This window comes from Pseudophryne corroboree, chromosome 1 (assembly GCF_028390025.1).
Source record: "Pseudophryne corroboree isolate aPseCor3 chromosome 1, aPseCor3.hap2, whole genome shotgun sequence".
Taxonomy (NCBI): Eukaryota; Metazoa; Chordata; class Amphibia; order Anura; family Myobatrachidae; genus Pseudophryne; species Pseudophryne corroboree.
Window position 1 is genome coordinate 224,354,073 of NC_086444.1, and position 24,341 is coordinate 224,378,413.

The following is a 24,341-nucleotide window of genomic DNA, read 5'->3' on the forward strand; positions in this document are numbered from 1 at the left end:
AACAAGGTGTACTATTTCAACTTGTTTGCAGTACCAAAACCGGACGGTTCGGTACGGCCGATTCTGAACTTCAAGTTCTTGAACCCGTTCTTAACAGTATTCAAGTTCAAGATGGAGTCTCTGAGAGCGGTGATCTCAGGTCTGGAGGATGGGGAATTCCTAGTGTCTCTGGATATCAAGGATGCGTACCTTCACATTCCAATCTGGTCGCCTCATCAGGCGTATTTACGGTTTGAACTGCAGGACTGTCACTACCACTTCCAGGCCCTGCCATTTGGTGTCTCCACGGCACTGAGGGTATTCACCAAAGTGATGGCAGAGATGATGTTTATACTCCGCAAACAGGGAGTGAATATAATTCCGTACCTTGACGAACTTCTGATGAAGGCGCCGTCCAGGGAGAGGTTGTTGGACAGCATTGGTCTCTCAACCAAACTTCTGCAGGATCACGGGTGGAATCTGAACCTTCCGAAATCTCACCTAGAGCCAACACAGAGGCTTCCATTCCTGGAAATGATACTGGACACGGAGTCGCAGAAGGTGTTCCTTCCGTTGGAAAAGGCATTGGTAATCCAGTCGATGGTTCGGGATGTCCTGAAGTCAACCCGGATATCGGTGCATCTATGCATTCGCCTTCTGGGGAAAATGGTGGTCTCTTACAAGGCGCTTCAATACGGAAGGTTTCACGCAAGACCCTTCCAGCTCGATCTGTTGGACAAATGGATCACATCTTTACATGCACCAGAGGATGTCTGGCGCCAAAAGCCAGGATCTCCCTTCTGTGGTGGCTTCAGACTGCTCACCTCGTCGAGGGTCGGTGTATCGGAATACAAAACTGGATTCTGTTAACCACGGATGCAAGCCTCAGAGGTTGGGGAGCGGTCACCCAGGGGGTGCAGTTTCAAGGAAGATGGTGAAGTCAGGAAGTCATCCTTCCAATCAACATTCTGGAACTCGGGGCCATATACAACGCCCTTTTGCAGGCCTAATATCTTCTTCAAGATCGGTCAATTCAGGTCCAGTCAGACAATGTGACATACATAAACCGACAGGGCAGAACGAAAAGCAGAGCAGCAATGTCAGAGGTGTCAAGAATTCTCTTCTGGGCATAAAAAAATTCTGTGGCATTGTCAGCGGTCTTCATTCCTGGTGTAGACAACTGGGAAGCAGACTTCCTCAGCAGACACGACCTGCACCCAAGGGAGTGGAGTCTTCACCCGGAAGTGTTCAGGTGCTTGACACGTCGATGGGGATATCCACAAGAGAAACAAGGGGGGAGGTATAGCGCCACTTGTGAAGTATGATCTCAGTAAAATAATCTAAATTAAGATTATAATTGTTTAAACATTACCATAGTAAAACACACATAACCTCATTAAAGGTGTCTGCCGGGCCCTAAGTATGCAGTGCCGGTATCGCACTGCTGGGCGTATGGAAAAATGGAGAGATAGGGTTCGGCGCTCAGTGTTGTTAAAAAAATGGTAAATTTAAAAGCCAAAAAATATATACATGTATAAAATTTATAAAAAAGGTTTTTTAATATATATGAGAGTAAAACAAGTTCTTTTGAAAAAAAGCATAAAAAGCATAAAAACATACAACCATAAAAATCAGGACCAAGTATTAAAAGGATAAGGAGTTTAACTTAACTCAAAAGCAGCAAGGGATTAGTGCAGGAAACCCAACGCGTTTCGTCTCATCAGACTTCTTCAAAGGGATATCCACAAATCGACATGATGGCCTCTCGTCTCAACAAGAAACTCATGTGGTATTGTTCCAGGTTGAGAGACCCACAGGCAGTGGCGGTAGATTCTCTGACGACTCCTTGGGTCTATCAGATGGTGTTCGTGTTTCCTCCACTTCATCTGATCCCAAGAATTCTAAAAAGAATAAAATGGGAAAAGTTTCAAGCAATACTCAGTGCTCTGGACTGTCCAAGAAAGACCTGGTACGCGGACCTTCTGGAGATGCTCCTCGAAGGTCCGTGGCCTCTACCTCTTCGTGAGGATCTTATGCAACAGGGCCCATTCGTCTATCAGGACTTACCGCGGCTACGTTTGATGGCATGGAAGTTGAATGGAAGATTCTAGCCAGAAAAGGGATCCCTAACAAAGTTATCCCTACTGTGATCCAAGCCAGGAAGGGGGTAATGTCTAAACATAGCCACCGTATTTGGAAGAAATACATCTCTTGGTGTGAGAGCAGAAATTATTCTGTGGTGGAATTTCATCTGGGACTTTTTCTGCAGGCAGGTGTGGATGTATACCTACGTCTGAGCTCCATAAAAGTCCAGATTTTGGCCTTGTCCATTTTCTTTTAAAAACATTTGGCTTCTCTCCCTGAGGTCCAGACGTTCTTGAAAGGTGTTCTGCACATCCAACCTCCCTTTGTGCTTCCCACGGCACCTTGGGATCTCAATTTGGTGCTGCAGTTCCTCCAATCGGACTGATTTGGACCGTTACAGGAGGTGGACTTAAAATATCTTACGTGGAAAACCGTCACACTGTTAGCCTTGGCTTCAGCAAGACGTATGTCGGAGTTGGGGGCTTTGTCTCACAAAAGCCCCTATTTAATTTTCTATGAGGACAGAGCTAAACTCGTCAGCATTTTCTTTCTATAGTAGTGTCTGCGTTTCACATCAACCAACCTATTGTGGTTCTAGTTGTCACCAACACCTCTGCTACTTCAAAGTTTTTGGATGTTTTGAGGGCTTTGAAGATATACGTAAAGAGGACAGCTCGTCACAGGAAATCCGACTTGGTGTTCGTTCTTTATGATCCCAATAAAATTGGGTGTCCTGCTTCAAAGCAGACAATTGCACGCTGTATCACGCTCACTATCCAACATGCTTATTCCACGGCAGGTTTGCCGGTACCAAAATCTGTACAGGCTCACTATACTAGGTCGGTGGGTTCTTCCTGTGCCCGAGGTGTCTCGGCTTTACAGCTCTGCCGAGCGGCTACTTGGTCAGGTTCGAACACGTTTGCTAAGTTCTACAAGTTCAATACTTTGGAATCTGAGCACCCTCAGTTTGGTCAATCAGTTCTGCAGGAACCTCAGCACTCTCCCACCCGGCTTTGGTACATTCCCATGGTACTAAATGGAACCCCAGTATCCTCTAGGACGTAAGAGAAAAATAAGATTTTACTTACCGATAAATCTATTTCTCATAGTCCGTAGTGGATGCTGGGGACTCCGTCAGGACCATGGGGATTAGCGGCTCCGCAGGAGACAGGGCACAAAAGCAAGCTTTTAGGATCACATGGTGTGTACTGGCTCCTCCCCCTATGACCCTCCTCCAAGCCTCAGTTAGGTACTGTGCCCGGACGAGCGTACACAATAAGGAAGGATCTTGAATCCCGGGTAAGACTCATACCAGCCACACCAATCACACCGTACAACTTGTGATTTGAACCCAGTTAACAGTATGATAACAATGAAGTAGCCTCTAAAAAAGATGGCTCACAACAATAATAACCCGATTTTTTTGTAACAATAACTATGTACAAGTAATGCAGACAATCCGCACTTGGGATGGGCGCCCAGCATCCACTACGGACTATGAGAAATAGATTTATCGGTAAGTAAAATCTTATTTTCTCTAACGTCCTAGTGGATGCTGGGGACTCCGTCAGGACCATGGGGATTATACCAAAGCTCCCAAACGGGCGGGAGAGTGCGGATGACTCTGCAGCACCGAATGAGAGAACTCCAGGTCCTCCTCAGCCAGGGTATCAAATTTGTAGAATTTAGCAAACGTGTTTGCCCCTGACCAAGTAGCTGCTCGGCAAAGTTGTAAAGCCGAGACCCCTCGGGCAGCCGCCCAAGATGAGCCCACCTTCCTTGTGGAATGGGCATTTACATATTTTGGCTGTGGCAGGCCTGCCACAGAATGTGCAAGCTGAATTGTACTACAAATCCAACGAGCAATAGTCTGCTTAGAAGCAGGAGCACCCAGCTTTTTGGGTGCCTACAATATAAACAGCAAGTCAGACTTTCTGACTCCAGCCGTCCTGGAATTATATATATATATATATATATATATTTTCAGGGCCCTGACAACGTCTAGCAACTTGGAGTCCTCCAAGTCCCTAGTAGCCGCAGGCACCACAATAGGTTGTTTCAGGTGAAACGCTGACACCACCTTAGGAAGAAACTGGGGACGAGTCCGCAGTTCTGCCCTGTCCGAATGGAAAATCAAATATGGGCTTTTGTAAGACAAAGCCGCCAATTTTGACAATCGCCTGGCCGAGGCCAGGGCCAACAGCATGGTCACTTTCCATGTGAGATATTTCAAATCCACAGATTTGAGTGGTTCAAACCAATATGATTTGAGGAATCCCAACACTACGTTGAGATCCCACGGTGCCACTGGAGGCACACAAGGGCTGTATATGCAATACTCCCTTGACAAACGTCTGGACTTCAGGAACTTAAGCCAATTCTTTCTGGAAGAAAATCTATAGGGCCGAAACTTGAACCTTAATGGATCCCAATTTGAGGCTCATAGACACTCCTGTTTGCAGGAAGTGCAGAAATCGACCTAGTTGAAATTTTTTCGTGGGGCCTTCCTGGCCTCACCCACGCAACATATTTTTACCACATGTGGTGATAACGTTGTGCGGTCACCTCCTTCCTGGCTTTGACCAGGGTAGGTATGACCTCTTCCGGAATGCCTTTTCCCTTAGGATCCGGCGTTCAAACCGCCATGCCGTCAAACGCAGTCGCGGTAAGTCTTGGAACAGACAAGGTCCCTGCTGGAGCAGGTCCTTTCTTAAAGGCCGATGCCACGGTTCCTCTTGGAACAGACATGGTACTTGCTGAAAGCAAATCCCTTCTTAGCTCCCGAGGCCATTAGTCCTCTGTGAGCATCTCTCGAAGTTCCGGTTACCAAGTCCCTCTTGGCCAATCCGGAGCCACGAGTATAGTTCTTACTCCTCTATGTCTTATAATTCTCAATACCTTGGTTATGAGAAGCAGAGGAGGGAACACATACACCGACTGTTACACCCACGGTGTTACCAGGACGTCCACAGCTATCGCCTGAAGGTCTCGTGACCTGGCGCAATACCTGTCCCATTTTTTGTTCGGGCGGGACGCCATCATGTCCACCTTTGGTCTTTCCCAACGGTTCACAATCATGCGGAAAACTTTCCGATGAAGTTCCCACTCGACAGGGTGGAGGTCGTGCCTGCTGAGGAAGTCTGCTTCCCAGTCGTCCACTCCCGGAATGAACACTGCTGACAGTGCTATCACATGATTTTCCGCCTAGCGAAAAATCCTTGCAGTTTTGCCACTGCCCTCCTGCTTCTTGTGCCGCCCTTTCTGTTTACGTGGGCGACTGCCGTGATGTTATCCCACTGGATCAATACCGGCTGACCTTGAAGCAGAGGTCTTGCTAAGCTTAGAGCATTATAAATTTGCTCTTAGCTCCAGTATATTTATGTGGAGAGAATTCTCCAGACTTGATCACACTCCTTGTGTGACTGCTCCCCATCCTCTCAGGCTGGCCTCCGTGGTCACGAGCATCCAATCCTGAATGCCGAATCTGCGGCCCTCTAGAAGATGAGCACTCTGTAATCACCACAGGAGAGACACCCTTGTCCTTGGATATAGGGTTATCCGCTGATGCATCTGAAGATGCGATCCGGACCATTTGTCCAGCAGATCCCACTGAAGAGTTCTTGCGTGAAATCTGCCGAATGGAAGCGCTTCGTAATAAGCCACCATTTTTACCAGGACTCTTGTGCAATGATGCACTGACACTTTTCCTGGTTTTAGGAGGATCCCGATTAGCTCGGATAACTCCCTGGCTTTCTCCTCTGGGAGAAACACCTTTTCCTGGACTGTGTCCAGAATCATCCCTTGGACCAGCAGACGTGTCGTCGGAACAACTGCGGTTTTGGAATATTTAGAATCCACCCGTGCTGTCGTAGAACTACTTGAGATAGTGCTACTCCGACCTCCAACTGTTCTCTGGACCTTGTTCTTATCAGGAGGTCGTCCATTTTCTTTGAAGACGAATCCTCCTTTCGGTCATTACCTTGGTAAGGACCCGGGGTGCCTTGGACAATCCAACGGCATCGTCTTGAAACTGATAGTGACAGTTCTGTACCACGAACCTGAGGTACCCTTGGTGAGAAAAAGGCAAATTTTGGGACATGGAGGTAAGCATCCCTGATGTCCCGGGACACCATATAGTCCCCTTGTTCTTTGCTATCACTGCTCTGAGTGACTCCATCTGGATTTGAACCCTTGTAAGTGTTCAAATTTTTCAGATTTAGAATAGGTCTCACCTAGCCTTCAGTACCACCATATAGTGTGGAGTAATACCCCTTTCCTTGTTGTCGGAGGGGTAATTTTATTATCACCTGCTGGGAATACAGCTTGTGAATTGTTTTCAATACTGCCTCCCTGTCGGAGGGAGACATTGGTACAGCAGACTACAGGAACCTGCGAGGGGGGAAACCTCTCGACATTCCAATCTGTACCCCTTGGATACTACTTGTAGGATCCAGGGGTCCTGTACGGTCCCAGCGTCATGCTGAGAACTTGGTAGAAGCGGTGGAGGGCTTCTGTTCCTGGGAATGGGCTGCCTGCTGCAGTCTTCTTCCCTTTCCTCTATCCCTGGGCAGATATGACTCTTATAGGGACGAAAGGACTGAGGCTGAAAAGACGGTGTCTTTTTCTGCAGAGATGTGACTTAGGGTAAAAAACGGTGGATTTTCCAGCAGTTGCCCTGGCCACCAGGTCCCATGGACCGACCCCAAATAACTCCTCCCCTTTATACGGCAATACATCTTTGTGCCGTTTGGAATCTGCATCACCTGACCACTGTCGTGTCCATAAACATCTTCTTGCAGATATGGACATCGCATTTACTCTTGATGCCAGAGTGCAAATATCCCTCTGCGCATCTCGCATATATAGAAATGCATCCTTTAAATGCTCTATAGTCAATAAAATACTGTCCCTGTCAAAGGTATCAATATTTTTAGTCAGGGAATCCGACCAAGCCACCTCAGCTCTGCACATCCAGGCTGAGGCGATCGCTGGTCGCAGTATAACACCAGCATGTGTGTGTATACTTTTTAGGATATTTTTCAGCCTCCTATCAGCTGGCTCCTTAAGTACGGCCCTATCCGTAGATGGTACCGCTACTTGTTCTGATAAGCGTGTGAGCGCCTTATCCACCCTGAGGGGTGTTTCCCACCGCGCCTTAACTTCTGGCGGGAAAGGGTATACCGCCAATAATTTTCTATCGGGGGAAACCCACGCATCATCACACACTTCATTTAATTTATCTGATTCAGGAAAAACTACAGGTAGTTTTTTCACCTCACACATAATACCCTTTTTTGTGGTACTTGGAGTATCAGAAATATGTAACACCTCCTTCATTGCCCTTAACGTGTGGCCCTAAAAGAAAATACGTTTGTTTCTTCACCGTCGACACTGAAATCAGTGTCCGTGTCTGGGTCTGTGTCGACCGACAGAAGGTAAATGGGCATTTTACAGCCCCTGACGGTGTTTGAGACGCCTGGACAGATACTAATTTGTTCGCCGGCCCTCTCATGTCGTCAACCGGCTTGCAGCGTGTTGACATTGTCACGTAATTTCCATAAATAAGCCATCCATTCCGGTGTCGACTCCCTAGAGAGTGACATCACCATTACAGGCAATTTGCTCCGCATCCTCACCAATATTTTCCTCATACATGTCGACACACACGTACCGACATACAGCACACACATAGGGAATGCTCTGATAGAGGACAGGACCCACTAGCCCTTTGGGGAGACAGAGGGAGAGTTTGCCAGCACACACCAAAACGCTATAATTATCCAGGGACAACCTTTATATAAGTGTTCCTCCCTTATAGCATTTTAATATATATACATATCGCCAAATCAGTGCCCCCCCTCTCTGTTTTAACCCTGTTTCTGTAGTGCAGTGCAGGGGAGAGCATGGGAGCCTTCCCACCAGCCTTTCTGTGAGGGAAAATGGCGCTGTGTGCTGAGGAGAATAGGCCCCGCCCCCTTTTCGGCGGGCTTCTTCTCCGGAGTTTTAGATATCTCGCAGGGGTTAAATACATCCATATAGCCTCAAGGGCTATATGTGATGTATTTTTCGCCATACAGGTATTATACATTGCTGCCCAGGGCGCCCCCCTCCAGCGCCCTGCACCCTCCGTGACCGCTGTGTGAAGTGTGCTGACAACAATGGCGCACAGCTGCAGTGCTGTGCGCTACCTGATGAAGACTGAGAGTCTTCTGCCGCCTGGTTCCGGACCTCTTCATCTTCAGCGTCTGCAAGGGGGGTCGGCGGCGCGGCTCCGGGACGAACCCCAGGGCGAGCCCTGTGTTCCGACTCCCTCTGGAGCTATGTCCAGTAGCCTAAGAATCCAATCCATCCTGCACGCAGGTGAGTTGAAAATCTCTCCCCTAAGTCCCTCGATGCAGTGAGCCTGTTGCCAGCAGGACTCACTGAAAATAAAGAACCTAAAAACTTTTTCTAAGTAACTCTTTAAGAGAGCCACCTAGATTGCACCCTTCTCGGCCGGGCACAAAAACCTAACTGAGGCTTGGAGGAGGGTCATAGGGGGAGGAGCCAGTACACACCATGTGATCCTAAAAGCTTGCTTTTGTGCCCTGTCTCCTGCGGAGCCGCTAATCCCCATGGTCCTGACGGAGTCCCCAGCATCCACTAGGACGTTAGAGAAATAGGATTTTAATTACCTACCAGTAAATCCTTTTCTCATAGTCCGTAGAGGATGCTGGGCGTCCGCCCGGTGCATCGTTCTTTCTGCACTGTTACTTGGTTAATTATTGTTGGTTCAGCTGTTTCTGTTTAAAGTTGGGTTAGCATCGCTTTCCTCTAGTTTGTATGTGCTGGTTCGTAATCTCACTACTATCCTTTATATCCTTCTCTCAAAGTATGTCCGTCTCCTCGGGCACAGTTTCCTAGACTGAGTCTGGTAGGAGGGGCATAGAGGGAGGAGCCAGCCCGCACTATCAAATTCTTAAAGTGCCCATGGCTCCTAGTGGACCAGTCTATACCCCATGGTACTAAATGGAACCCCAGTATCCTTTACGGACTACGAGATAAGGATTTACTGGTAGGTAATTAAAATCCTATTTTTTTTAGCACTTCTGTTGCCTTTTATCTTCTGTGTTTGATTTGTATTGATTTAGCACTAATGTGATTATGTATTTAATTTTTTATTACAGGGAAACTTTGGTGAAGTTTACAAGGGAACATTAAAAGATAAAACACCAATTGCAGTGAAAACATGCAAAGAAGATCTTCCTCAGGAGCTAAAAATAAAATTTTTATCTGAAGCCAGGTGTGTTTTATTGGAATGATAGCATACCGATGTGTATTGGCTCAATATGTGACGCAGCAGGAGATGCCTTGTGTGAATGAGCTGACAGGTCCTGTGCAACTCAATTAGCGTCGGGCATCTTTCTTTGCCTAAAATGCGTATTTTTTGCATCATAATGTGAACAAGACGCACAAGAATACTATGCTGATTAAAATAATATTTGGCATGTCTATGTTCTGTGTGTGATCGCAACGGTATCTGCATACAAAATGGCACGTTAGTGTTTTCTAGCAAATTCGTATCTGGCATTTTGTATGCAGATAGAACTGCAGTCACACACAATATAGACGTGCTGCATATCTTTTTAATCAGCAAAAGCTCTTGCATCCTATTCGTATAGTTTTGCGAATAAGATATAGTTTAATGGAAAAAGTTGCACGAAATGATGCTCGGCACTATGAAGGCATTGCGTGGCTAGAAGGGCTGTTTATCGTACAGGGAGGTTTGATAGAAGTGTACACATCTGTATATATGACCGTTACTGGGCACACAAAGCAGTGCAGAGTTTTATAATGTTTTGAGTGCATTCTAACAATCATTAATCCTTACTTATAGCCTGCCTAACAGTGTTTGTGCAGTAAGGGTAATTTATTTAATGCAAGTCTCAAAATACCTCATGATTTAATTTGAATGCATTTAAATGTACCTTTGCTCAATTTTGTCTACATATTTTATGCAAAAATAATCATCATCTTGTGCTTCCTTGCAGTAATCGTAAGGGGGGGGGGGGTGATTTAGTAATGCTTGGCAAGAGATAAAGTACCACCCAGTTAGCGCCTAATGGTCACGGTGGCTTTATTTGAAAAATGACAGCAAGGAACTGATGGGTTGGTACTTTATCTCTCTCCGAGCTTTGATACATCTTCCCCAAAGTGAGAAACTGATTAGCCATTTATCATGATAATGTCATCTTGCGGCACAAGTTTAAACAGTAGTACACAGTATTTTCTGTTTTGAAAGTCTTATAAGCTCTTACTGTACTTCAGTCTGTGCATTAAAGGGGTTTTTGTCTTTAGACAACTGCGCCATAGTCCTGATTAACTACAAAGTAAAACAAATTGTGTTGACCCCTGGAGAGAACTCCTATTGAAGACCAGAGCTGGTTGGTTCTGCTGAAAACAGTGTATGACAGCAAATAAGCTACGAGTTGTCCATAGCTATTTTGTAGAGTTCTAGGAATGGCCTGTGCAGTAGAACTCCAATTAAGTTGTTTGGCTGGACTGATTCCACCAGCACAGAGAGTCATGGTGTAAGCAGGGGAGACCCCCCTCAGTGCTATACATTGAGGAATATTTGATTTATAGAGTGGTTATACAAAGTCACAGCTGCATTTTAAAGTATGCATGTAAATCAGTTCATAAGAACATACATTTATGCCTAATGGTGCTTTTGTACTGACAGGCTGCACTTTCATGCACACAAAACCGCATTCACTGTACTTAGGTGACTGATGCATCTTTTTTGGGGGGGGTTTAATTCGTAAGAGTGACAATTCTCATTACTATGTACTTTGTTCTGTGTTTTTGTCTGTGCAGAATACTGAAGCAGTATGACCATGTCAATATTGTAAAACTTATTGGAGTGTGCACGCAAAGACAGCCAATTTACATTGTCATGGAACTTGTGCCGGGTAAGTTTATTTATATAAGTTCATGTGGAATGTAGCGCAAAGCGGTATTATATATATATATATATATATATATATAATGATTTCATGACTATACACGCAAAGGTGTATTTGTGGTACTTTTGGTTGCCATTGGCAGCTATTCATCCAGTGGGCATAGCTGTGCTTCCTACATTTCAGACAACTAAATCCATAGTCGCTTTCTGCTGCTTCACAAAAAAGGTTATCTTGTTCTTAGCTAGTGATGTTTCTCTAACGTCCTAGTGGATGCTGGGAACTCCGAAAGGACCATGGGGAATAGCGGCTCCGCAGGAGTCTGGGCACAACTAAAAGAAAGCTTTTAGACTACCTGGTGTGCACTGGCTCCTCCCACTATGACCCTCCTCCAAGCCTCAGTTAGATTTTTGTGCCCGGCCGAGCTGGATGCACACTAGGGGCTCTCCTGAGCTCTTAGAAAGAAAGTATATTTTAGGTTTTTTATTTTACAGTGAGACCTGCTGGCAACAGGCTCACTGCAACGAGGGACTAAGGGGAGAAGAAGCGAACCTACCTGCTTGCAGCTAGCTTGGGCTTCTTAGGCTACTGGACACCATTAGCTCCAGAGGGATCGACCGCATGGAACTGGCCTTGGTGTTCGTTCCCGGAGCCGCGCCGCCGTCCCCCTTACAGAGCCAGAAGCAAGAAGAAGTCCGGAAAATCGGCGGCATGAAGACTTCTGTCTTCACCAAGGTAGCGCACAGCACTGCAGCTGTGCGCCATTGCTCCTCATACACACTTCACACTCCGGTCACTGAGGGTGCAGAGCGCTGGGGGGGGGGGCGCCCTGAGCAGCAATAAAAACACCTTGGCTGGCAAAACAATCACAATATATAGCCCCAGAGGCTATATATGTGATAATTACCCCTGCCAGAATCCTTAAAAAAGCGGGAGAAAAGTCAGCGAAAAAGGGGCGGAGCTATCTGCCTCAGCACACTGGCGCCATTTCTCCCTCACAGCTCCGCTGGAAGGAAGCTCCCTAGCTCTCCCCTGCAGTCTACACTACAGAAAAGGGTAAAAAAGAGAGGGGGGGGCACTAAATTTAGGCGCAGTAAATATTATAGCAGCTATAGGGGACATAATTCAGTTAGTCCCTGCATTATATAGCGCTCTGGTGTGTGCTGGCATACTCTCTCTCTGTCTCCCCAAAGGGCTTCTGTGGGGTCCTGTCCTCTGTTAGAGCATTCCCGGTGTGTGTGCGGTGTGTCGGTACGGCTGTGTCGACATGTTTGATGAGGAAAATTATGTGGAGGCGGAGCAGATGCCTATAGAAGTGATGTCACCCCCTGCGGGGCAGACACCTGAATGGATGGTTTTATGGAAGGAATTACGTGCAAGTGTCGACTCCTTACACAAAAAATTTGACGACATGCCAAATGCGGGACAGCCGGCTTCTCAGCTCGTGCCTGCCCAGGTGTCTCAAAGGCCATCAGGGGCTCTAAAACGCCCGCTACCTCAGATGGCAGACGCAGATGTCCACACGGATACTGATACCAATGTCGACGATGATGAGTCTAATCTAATGTCCACTAGGGCCATTCGTGGCATGATTGAGGCAATGAAAGAGGTGTTACACATTTCGGATATAAACCCAGGTACCACTAAAAAGGGTATTATGTTTGGGGAGAAAAAACTACCCGTAGTTTTTCCCCCATCTGAAGAATTAAATGAAGTGTGTGAAGAAGCGTGTGCTTTCCCCGATAAAAGTTTGGTAATCTCTAAAAAATTACTAATGGCGTTCCCTTTCCCGCCAGAGGATAGGGCACGTTGGGAAACACCTCCTAGGGTGGATAAAGCGCTCACACGTTTGTCTAAAAAGGTGGCACTTCCGTCTCCGGATACGGCCGCCCTGAAGGAGCCTGCGGATAGAAAGCAGGAGGCGATCCTGAAGTCTGTATATACACACTCAGGCATTATTCTTAGACCAGCTATTGCGTCAGCATGGATGTGCAGTGCTGCCGCTGCATGGTCAGATTCCCTGTCAGAAAATATTGACACCCTAGACAGGGACACTATTCTGCTAACCATAGAGCATATAAAAGACTCAGTCTTATACATGAGAGATGCACAGAGGGAGATCTGCCGGCTGGCATCTAAAATAAGTGCATTGTCCATTTCTGCTAGGAGAGGCTTATGGACTCGGCAGTGGACAGGGGATGCAGATTCCAAAAGGCACATGGAAGTTTTGCCTTATAAGGGTGAGGAGTTATTCGGGGATGGTCTCTCGGACCTAGTTTCCACAGCAACAGCTGGGAAGTCAGCATTTTTACCCCATGTTCCCTCACAGCCTAAAAAAGCGCCGTTTTATCAGGTACAGTCCTTTCGGACCCAGAAAAACAGGCGAGGAAAAGGCGGGTCTTTTCTGTCCAGAGGCAGAGGTAGGGGAAAAAGGCTGCAACAAACAGCAGGTTCCCAGGAGCAAAAGTCCTCCCCCGCTTCTTCCAAGTCCGCCGCATGACGGTGGGGCTCCACAGGCAGAGCCAGATACGGTGGGGGGCCGCCTCAAAAATTTCAGCCATCAGTGGGCTCGCTCACAGGTGGATCCCTGGATCTTTCAAGTAGTATCTCAGGGGTACAAGCTGGAATTCGAGGCGTCTCCCCCCCGCCGTTTCCTCAAATCTGCCTTGCCAACAACTCCCTCGGGCAGGGAGGCTGTGCTAGAGGCAATTCACAAGCTGTATTCCCAGCAGGTGATAGTCAAGGTGCCCCTACTTCAACAAGGACGGGGTTACTATTCCACACTGTTTGTGGTACCGAAACCGGACGGTTCGGTGAGACCCATTTTAAATTTGAAATCCTTGAACACATACATAAAAAAATTCAAGTTCAAGATGGAATCGCTCAGGGCGGTTATTGCAAGCCTGGACGAGGGGGATTACATGGTATCCCTGGACATCAAGGATGCTTACCTGCATTTCCCCATTTTTCATCCTCACCAGGAGTACCTCAGATTTGCGGTACAGAATTGCCATTACCAATTCCAGACGCTGCCGTTTGGACTGTCCACGGCACCGAGGGTGTTTACCAAGGTAATGGCGGAAATGATGATACTCCTTCGAAAAAAGGGAGTTTTAATTATCCCGTACTTGGACGATCTCCTAATAAAGGCGAGATCCAGGGAGCAGTTGTTGGTAGGAGTAGCACTATCTCAGGAGGTGCTACACCAGCACGGTTGGATTCTGAATATTCCAAAGTCACAGCTGGTTCCGACGACACGTCTACTGTTCCTGGGAATGATTCTGGACACAGTCCAGAAAAAAGTGTTTCTCCCGGAGGAGAAAGCCAAGGAGCTGTCATCTCTAGTCAGAGACCTCCTGAAACCAAAACAGGTGTCGGTGCATCACTGCACGCGAGTTCTGGGAAAGATGGTGGCTTCTTACGAAGCAATTCCTTTAGTCAGGTTCCATGCCAGAATCTTCCAGTGGGACCTGTTGGACCAATGGTCCGGATCGCATCTTCAGATGCATCGGCTAATAACCCTGTCTCCAAGAACCAGGGTGTCTCTGCTGTGGTGGCTGCAGAGTGCTCATCTTATAGAGGGCCGCAGATTCGGCATACAGGACTGGGTCCTGGTGACCACGGATGCCAGCCTTCGAGGCTGGGGGGCAGTCACACAGGGAAAAAACTTCCAAGGACTATGGTCGAGTCAGGAGACTTCCCTACACATAAATATTCTAGAACTAAGGGCCATTTACAATGCCCTAAGTCAGGCAAAACCCCTGCTTCTACACCAGCCGGTACTGATCCAGTCAGACAACATCACGGCGGTCGCCCATGTAAACCAACAGGGCGGCACAAGAAGCAGGACGGCAATGGCAGAAGCCACAAGGATTCTCCGATGGGCGGAAAATCACGTGCTAGCACTGTCAGCAGTGTTCATTCCGGGAGTGGACAACTGACTGGGAAGCAGACTTCCTCAGCAGGCACGACCTCCACCCGGGAGAGTGGGGACTTCATCCAGAAGTCTTCACACTGATTGTAAATCGTTGGGAACGGCCACAGGTGGACATGATGGCGTCCCGCCTAAACAAAAAACTAGAGAGAGATTGCGCCAGGTCAAGGGACCCTCAGGCGATAGCGGTGGACGCTCTAGTGACACCGTGGGTGTACCAGTCAGTTTATGTGTTCCCTCCTCTGCCTCTCATACCAAAGGTACTGAGAATAATAAGAAAACGAGGAGTAAGGACAATACTCGTGGTTCCGGATTGGCCAAGAAGAGCGTGGTACCCGGAACTTCAAGAGATGATCTCAGAGGACCCATGGCCTCTGCCGCTCAGACAGGACCTGCTGCAGCAGGGGCCCTGTCTGTTCCAAGACTTACCGCGGCTGCGTTTGACGGCATGGCGGTTGAACGCCGGATCCTAAAGGAAAAGGGCATTCCGGAGGATGTCATTCCTACGCTGATTAAAGCCAGGAAAGATGTAACTGTAAAACATTATCACCGCATATGGCGGAAATATGTTGCTTGGTGTGAGGCCAATAAGGCCCCAACAGAGGAATTTCACCTGGGTCGATTTCTGCACTTCCTACAGGCAGGAGTGACTATGGGCCTAAAATTAGGCTCCATTAAGGTACAGATATCGGCTCTGTCGATTTTCTTCCAAAAAGAACTAGCTTCACTACCTGAAGTTCAGACATTTGTAAAAGGAGTGCTGCATATTCAGCCCCCTTTTGTGCCTGCAGTGGCACCCTGGGATCTCAACGTGGTGTTGAATTTCCTAAAATCACATTGGTTTGAGCCACTAAAGACCGTGGATCTAAAATATCTCACGTGGAAAGTGGTCATGTTATTGGCCTTGGCTTCGGCCAGGCGTGTATCAGAATTGGCGGCTTTGTCATTTAAAAGCCCCTATCTGATTTTCCATATGGATAGGGCAGAATTGAGGACTCGTCCCCAGTTTCTCCCTAAGGTGGTATCTGCTTTTCACTTGAACCAACCTATTGTAGTGCCTGCGGCTACTAGCGACTTGGAGGATTCCAAGTTACTGGACGTAGTCAGGGCCTTGAAAATTTATGTTTCTAGGACGGCTGGAGTCAGGAAAACTGACTCGCTATTTATCCTGTATGCACCCAACAAACTGGGTGCTCCTGCTTCTAAGCAGACTATTGCTCGCTGGATTTGTAGCACAATTCAGCTGGCGCATTCTGCGGCTGGACTGCCGCATCCAGTTAAAGCCCATTCTACAAGGAAGGTGGGCTCATCTTGGGCGGCTGCCCGAGGGGTCTCGGCTTTACAACTTTGCCGAGCTGCTACTTGGTCAGGGGCAAACACGTTTGCAAAATTCTACAAATTTGATACCCTGGCTGAGGAGGACCTTGAGTTCTCTCATTCGGTGCTGCAGAGTCATCCGCACTCTCCCGCCCGTTTGGGAGCTTTGGTATAATCCCCATGGTCCTTTCGGAGTTCCCAGCATCCACTAGGACGTTAGAGAAAATAAGATTTTACTCACCGGTAAATCTATTTCTCGTAGTCCGTAGTGGATGCTGGGCGCCCGTCCCAAGTGCGGATTGTCTGCAATAATTGTACATAGTTATTGTTCACTAAAGGGTTATTGTTATGAGCCATCTGTTGAGAGGCTTAGTTATGTTTCATACTGTTAACTGGATATGGTATCACGAGTTATACGGTGTGATTGGTCTGGCTGGTATGAGTCTTACCCGGGATTCAAAATCCTTCCTTATTGTGTCAGCTCTTCCGGGCACAGTATCCTAACTGAGGCTTGGAGGAGGGTCATAGTGGGAGGAGCCAGTGCACACCAGGTAGTCTAAAAGCTTTCTTTTAGTTGTGCCCAGACTCCTGCGGAGCCGCTATTCCCCATGGTCCTTTCGGAGTTCCCAGCATCCACTACGGACTACGAGAAATAGATTTACCGGTGAGTAAAATCTTATTTTTCCTCTTCTAGAATTTCTATTTTGTTTCTGCTTTGTCTGACCTATTAAGTTATTTTACTCAGTGTTCTATTTCTCACTATGGGCTGTTCTATTTCTCTCTATGGGTGAGATGTACTAAGCAGTGAAAAGAGTGGTGAAGTGTACCATTGGAGAAGTTGCCCATAGCAACCAATCAGCTGCTCTATATACTTTTATAGTATGCAAATTATAAATGTTACTTTAAAGCTACTTGGTTGCCATGAGCAACTTCTCCACTGACGCACTTCTCCACTCTTTTCACTGCTTAGTACATCTCCCCCTTAATCTTTGTGATAGGTTCCTTGCATGCATCCTTCACAGGCACTGTGTCCAAGAGTTTAAGCAATGATAACTAAACTTGCTTTTTTGTTTCCTGTGGGGTACGCTTTTTTTTTCTTAATTGTCCTGGCCGTGGACAAACGTGCCTGCAACGTATTCTGGCCATTACACCACACAGAGCCATCTCTAACACTAGTCATGTCCGTGGTCATGAGATGAACTTGTGGCAGGCTTCTTAATGCAGTTCCTAGTGTGTTCCTAGTTTATTATTGCTGGACAAATGTTAAATATCAATATACTAGTCTATATACAGTATAAAGCCGACAGTAAAAGCCCAGGCTTACTTTGCTGTAGGCATTATAGCTTTAGTGATAGTTCTTCTTTGCAGTTGTCTTGTCATTGCACACATCAGATACGTAAACTATCCTATATACTGGAATGCCAATATGTGGCTTGTGAATGACCAGCCCATCAAGGGACACTTCGACTTAGATCATCATTCTTGCAATAGTATAATTCAATATACTACAGTGTATTGTAGTTTACAAACCACTTAACACAATAAAAGTGTGTTAAAAGCCAGCAAGTCAGCCAATGGGTAAGAAGTACTCTGGCCCACCAAACACATTCTGAGCATTATTAAATTATATTGGGGCGCAGTGTGACATTATTATGTGTTATATGGGTGCATGTTATTGTAAAATATGTTGTCTTGTAAGTTATTTTTTGTAACTACTAATCATTTATTTAAATTTGTTACCAAATGGGAATGTGTGCTAAATTACTCTTCGTTTTGACCCCTGAAAGTAGATTACAACCTATTTGAAGTGGGATATGTCTTATTCAGATGTGCTTATACTGTAGTTCATCAAGCTCACACTTTCTGGAATGCTCATGAACCTCAAGCTGTGTAGTTCAAGGAAGCGGTTGAGATCTTCAGTCAGTGTAGTAGTAAGGCTGTCAAGTTCTCTGCAGTTAGCATTTCCATACTAGCCATTTTGTCTCCTTATGTGTACACAAATAACTCAAGCTATGACTCTGTATTGTGCAAGCATCAACATGCAGAAAAAGTTAATTACACTTACAAATCTGGAACTCTGTCCTAATATTACAGAAGATTGTTCTGTTCTTTAAGACTAGCTCAATTTAATTTCAGATGACATGAATGTTTAAGATAAATCCTTTAAGTTTGATCAGTATTTTAAAGCATTGAGAGATGCAATTTATTGGAAATAGAGTAGGTTTCCCAGGTGGTTTGTCCTATCTTTGAGTAACTCTGTAAAGTTCAGACTTTTCCCCTAAAAATCTTTAACCAGAAACCACCTATATATAATATCTCCATGTTCAAGCTAGTTTAAGAACTTATTTAATAAATAAATAAAATAAAAATACAGTGAACACATCATTATTTTGTGTTTTTTAGTGTTTCTTGTTGTTTGGCAGTCACTTTAATGTCTGTCATTCTTGATATCAAGACATGGATAGAAGTTCAAGATGCTATGGCAGAAGTTAAATTGGTCTTTTCTTATACACCTTATTGGAATTTAATAAAGCTTTTAACAAGATCAATCTCCCGGGCAGTGGCAGCATAAAAGCCAATGTGGAGAAAGTTTGCTGTCAAATATGACCTTAAAAACAGATCTCACATCCAATATAATAATAATAATAATATAATTTTATTTATATAGCACTCTTTCTCCAATAGGAGTCAAGGCACTTAACAGAATTAACATAATACAGTACAGAAAAGCTTTTCATAAAATACAGAGAGGACGGAGATATTAAAGGAACGATTAAGGAAATATTTGAGTAAACAAGAAAGTCTTGAGTCTGTTTTTGTAGGATTCTAGAGTGGAGACCTCTCGAACTGTGCAGGGAAGTGAGCTCCATAGAGTAGGAACCGCATGGCTATAAGCTTGACCCCCAGATGAATTACAGGAGATTCTAGGTACTACTAAAAGTCCTCCATCTACAGATCATAGTAATCGAGCCAGGCAGTATGGAATCAAAAGCTGCTTAAGGTATGGCAAACTTTATGTCCCAGTTAAGTTTCTCACATGGGGAAGATTGGTTTCCTACCCAGAGAATAGAATGAAAGCTTAAAGCAATAATCTTGTTTGTAGGTTGTTGGTCCTTTAGAGACAAGGAGATATTAGTTACTTGAAGCAGTGAAGCCAGGTAGAGATTTCTTGTCCTAGTGTTTTTTTTTTTATCGCAGAGGAACATATTTCTATACTTTTATTGGAGTAAAAACATGGAGCATATTTTTTTTATATTGTTTCAATTTTCCATTACAATGATGTTTATTCCATTGGTATTAGAATGAAGACCTGTGGTACAATTCATGTTTGTGTGTATTGTTTCAAAATATAGTTAAATTTTTCTTCTTAATGCTAGCTAGCACTTCGCATCAGCAAAGCCTTAATTTGTTCAGTGGTTGTCCAGTCCAAAAAACTATCATAGGCTGAGGTTAAGGTTGTATAAATTCTCTTATTCTGTTTGTTAACAAATAATCTTTGACCAAGCTTTGCTGAGTAAAAGTTAATCTAAGAAATGCTAAAATGAATAAAAATATATTGAACGAAACATATATCTAATGATATTAGTTTTATATAAGTTTTCTCAGAGTTTCCCGCCATGAACGGAGTTCCCACTTCCATCTGAGACGCTGTGTATCTAAAAGGAACCAGTCGCAGCATAGGCTGCTGTGTGACTGGTGCGTCAGTGTTCACTTGGGCATCTGTGTTCACTGTAGGTTCACGGGGTGAGTGTGTACACTATTAGTGTCTGGATCCACTCAGCGTTCGCTAATGTATTGATCGATCTTGGAAGCGGGGTGAAGTCTCCCTGTATCCCACTCTCCTGAGCCGGGTAATACAGCACTAAAGTGGTCATTCCGAGTTGATCGTAGCCATGATAAATTTAGCACAGCTACTGTCAGGCACTCAAACATGCGGGGGACGCCCAACACAGGGCTAGTCCGCCCCACATGTCAGTGCCAGCCCCCCCACAGAAGTACAAAAGCATCGTACAGTGGCGATGCTTTTGCATTTGAGGAGTAACTCCCGGCCAGCGCAGCTCCTGCGGCTGGCCGGGAGAACCTCTAAGCTGCCTGGGTCGCAGCGACTGCATGTGTTGTTATGCAGCCGCCACAGCCTGCCCCCCCAACGGTCTGGCCACGCCTGCATTGGCCGGACCACGCTGCCGTCTAGCCCCCTCCCGCCCAGCGACCGCCTCTGCCTGTCAATCAGGCAGAGGCGATCGTTAGGCAACGACGGCCTTCGGCCGTCTGGCATGCACCGACGCATGCGCAGTACTGACCCGATCGCACTACTGCGATAGACTGCAGCGTGCGATCGTATCAGAATGACCCCCTTAGTCTCTATCTACCTTTGAGTACGAATAGTTGGATAAGTGCTTGATGCATATGAGTTTGTAAACTATTGCTGCTGTTTTCTTTGGCGGTCCAACTGAATACAGTTAAAACTCCTATATAAGGTAATGCAGTAATATGTTTCTCCTACATACTTGAAATGTATTTGTAGTTGATTATGTGCTCATATTGCTTTTTATACTAATGTATAACCTGTGGCTGATTGCTAGTGTTATTGCTGACTTTACTATATTTCTGTCAGTTTTTATGTGTATTCCGATCCTCAATGCTGGTGCAAAGCAGGTTAGGGTCGGATTGTGTGTCACTTTAAAATTTGTTATTGCAGTCACAAATTTTGTAGTAACACTGTACAGGTGTGTGATTTATTTATCATGTCTAAGAGCGGCAAGGGTGAGGAAAATATACTTTCCACAGCAGCACCAACACTCATTTCATGTTTGTCTTGCAAAGCTGGGTTAACCTCTTATGATCTGGTTCAAAATGGATTATGTGCAAATTGTTTTAGCTTTCAACAAAGCCTTTTAAATAATCCATGGCAGGCACAGGTTCACGTTGAACCCCTATGGGCTTATTTTGCTCAGACATCCAGTATAGCTGAGCGGATAATGCCAGATCCGATACCAAGGATAGGCTACCCTGTTGACCCTTACATGCAACCTTCCACCTGGGGTTTATTACTTTCAGCAGGGGAAGCAGCAGCCTCTCAACAAAAACAGGCTGAATGGGCGGTGGTAAGTAAATCACATACATATGAAACAGCATCTTCACAATCTACACATGTTTCAAATGAGGACTCGTCGGAGGAGGAGGTGGTCTCATCACACTCCGGGTCTCCATACGGAGACCAGGAAGAAGGTCTCAGCTCTATATACATACCTGAGCTGATTAGTGAAATGAAAGCCATTCTATCCTTAGAGGAGGCAGCAGAGCCTATGTTATAATCTAAGGCACCTGTGTTTAAATGTCCTAAAACAGGGCTGAGTTTCCTGGGTCAGAACAGCTGATGGAAAGTATGCAAGAGGCTTGGATTACGTCCAGTAAGAAGTTTATAATTCCAAGGAAATGGAATTCCAATGATCCTCTTCCGGCTGGGGACTGTTTAAAAAGGGAGGTGGCTCCCAAAGTAGATACGCATGTCATTCGACTGGTGTGAAAATCTACATTACCTCTGCCGTCAACATCATTAAATGATGTCACGGATAGGAGAATTGAAGGTTTTCTTAAAACCATTTTTTCCTTGTATGGGGGAATCACAAGACTAGCCATGGCCTCAACCTGGATAGCAAAGGCATTGGCAGCCTGGGCTGATGCATTGGAGGAGGATATCTCAATGGCATCTATAGAGCAAAAATCTCATATTGCACTTATCAAACAGGCGGCAACGTTTATGGAATAAACAGCCTTGGATATGGGTACAATTGCCTCTCAGGCATCAGATTCAGCAGTAGCAGCTCGCAGAGTGGTTTGGCTACGTACATGGAAAGCTGACTCAGAATCCAAGAAGATTCTGGAGTCTATGCCTTTTACTGGACGTATTCTTTTTGGTAAAGAATTAAACAGTATTTTTTGGAGTCAGAAGCAGACTCCAAGAAAGTGAAGTTTCCTTCCACACACAAATTCAAGCCTAGATTTCCAGCTTTTCGTCCCTTTTGGAATCAAGGAAAAGCGAAAGGAAAGGGTGATGGCAAACAGTCCCAATCCAACATGTCTGGTAAGACTAAAAAGCATTGGGCTATCAGAGGACCAGCTTCCAAATCAGAAGATAAGCCATCAGCCTGATGGTGTGGGCCTCCATCTGGGGGACCCCAGGGTGGGAGGCCAACTTCTTCAGTTTGCACAGATCTAGCATCAGTTTACAACAGATGCCTGGGTGCAAGAAGCGGTATCTCACGGTTATGCATTTGCTTTCAGGAAACGTATTCGTTCTGGTAAAACTTACCGTTGATAATGTTATTTCTCCTAAGTCCACAGGGATCCCACCCTGACGCACCTGATTTGAGGATCCTTTCACTCACTAACCTATTTCTTCTTGTACGGAAGGGTGTGCATGTGTGTTCTTCTCGCCTGATTAGGTCTCTCTATGATGCTCCTGCTTTGAGCTTTAGAAAAACAACGGATTTGCCTGAGCCAGGAGGTGGGGAGATATGGACGGGCCCGTTGCATCCTGGGAGGCCAAAATCTTGAACCGATTGGTGCAAATCCGCTGTCGTGTCATATCCCAATGTTATCCTGTGTATCCTGTGGACTAAGGAGAAATAACGTTATCAACAGTAAGTTTTACCATAGTGAATATTTCCTTGTCCAACAAACTCCTAGGAGAGAACAAGAAATGCTAATAAAGTTAGTCTTTTTCAAGATCTCAGATAGTGTCCATTAACAATATGACACACATCTAAAAGTACAACTACATATTTCAAATATAACGGATACAGCATAACAACACACCTCTAACTTATTTTAAAGTCTGTTATTGGGACCAGGAATAAAAAGAAGTCACTCCTTGTGCAAAAGGAGGTATAGCTTGGAAGTTCAATAAGATATCTCTAATTTTGTCACAAGACGTCTCAAGGTATAATGTTTGGACTATCAATTACAGATATCAGCATATAGTAAGGAAAGGCCTCACTGTCGGGATTGTTCTTTTCCATCATAGGGCAAGTTCCTGGGCAAGCTGGTACATGTGACTAGAACACCTAATCATGACAAGCAAACTTCTCAAGATCACAACAGCATCAGGTTATCAAGTAGCTCCAAGAACTCACTGATTTGTCGGCACAAACTAACACTAAAGACACAAGAGGTGTTTCTTAGGTCCAGAGGTTAATTTTAAAAATCCCAGCAGATTCCAGTGGGACATGGTCATGGAAATAAAAGAAACTTCAAATAACTGTACTGGACATCAGAGTAGTATGGAAAGGAATTCAACCGTTTCACCAACCGTTAATGAGAAAACATGCTGGAATATTCTCAGAAAACAGGAGACCTTCCTAAATCATAAATGAATCACCAAAATGTGATAGTGGTAAAACCTTCCTAAATCATTAATGAGTCACCAAAAAGTAAGACACTGATGGTGGTAAAACTGTTTTCTTGGGTGGAAAGAATTCTGAAGTTTCTTCCAGTATTCCATGTAAGTAGTCATGGAGAATGTTTTGGCAGACTATCTGAGCCAAAGTCAAGTCATTTCTAAGTACTGGTCTCTGAATCAGGAAATCTTCCAGCTGCAGAGATAAAGATTTTAACTTCACCAAGTGGACGTTGTGGTAACACGTCCAAATGCCAAGGTACCAATGTTCTTCTCTCATCACTAGATCATGGTGACAGAAGGTGTGGATGCGTTGGCAGTCTCCTTAAGATTTCAGCTGGTTTATGTTTTTCCTCTCATCTCTCGCATGCTTTGAAAAACCATGAAAGAAATAACTAAGTGTTTGTGAATCTTCCATTTTTGCCACATTTTCTGTGGTTCCTAGTTTCCTGGTGGCCTAAGGTATGCTGGAGGGGGTACCTCCTTGTCCACGATTATTGTCTAGTATCCAGTTTTTAATCCAGTAATGCTATATTTAGTGCCCTGATAATTATGGGATCCCTGAAAAAAATTGATATCAGAGTTAGCAATTAATACTCTCATGCAAGCAAGAGAATGTATTCCTCAATAATGGATTACAGTACTTAGTTTGGCGGAAGTTTATTTCATGGTTTAAATCCCATTC

General features: G+C 45.3%; 1 protein-coding gene across 5 annotated transcripts in view; it reads left to right on the forward strand.

Annotated features, from left to right (window-relative positions):
* Positions 1-24,341, forward strand: part of FER (FER tyrosine kinase) — a 634,526-nt gene that overhangs the window by 433,018 nt on the left and 177,167 nt on the right. For all 5 annotated transcript variants that reach the window (XM_063964096.1, XM_063964094.1, XM_063964097.1 and 2 more), the window contains 2 exons: positions 9,231-9,346; positions 10,921-11,015. In XM_063964096.1, the coding sequence (XP_063820166.1) occupies positions 9,231-9,346; positions 10,921-11,015 (211 nt within the window). The remainder of the gene's footprint in view (positions 1-9,230; positions 9,347-10,920; positions 11,016-24,341) is intronic.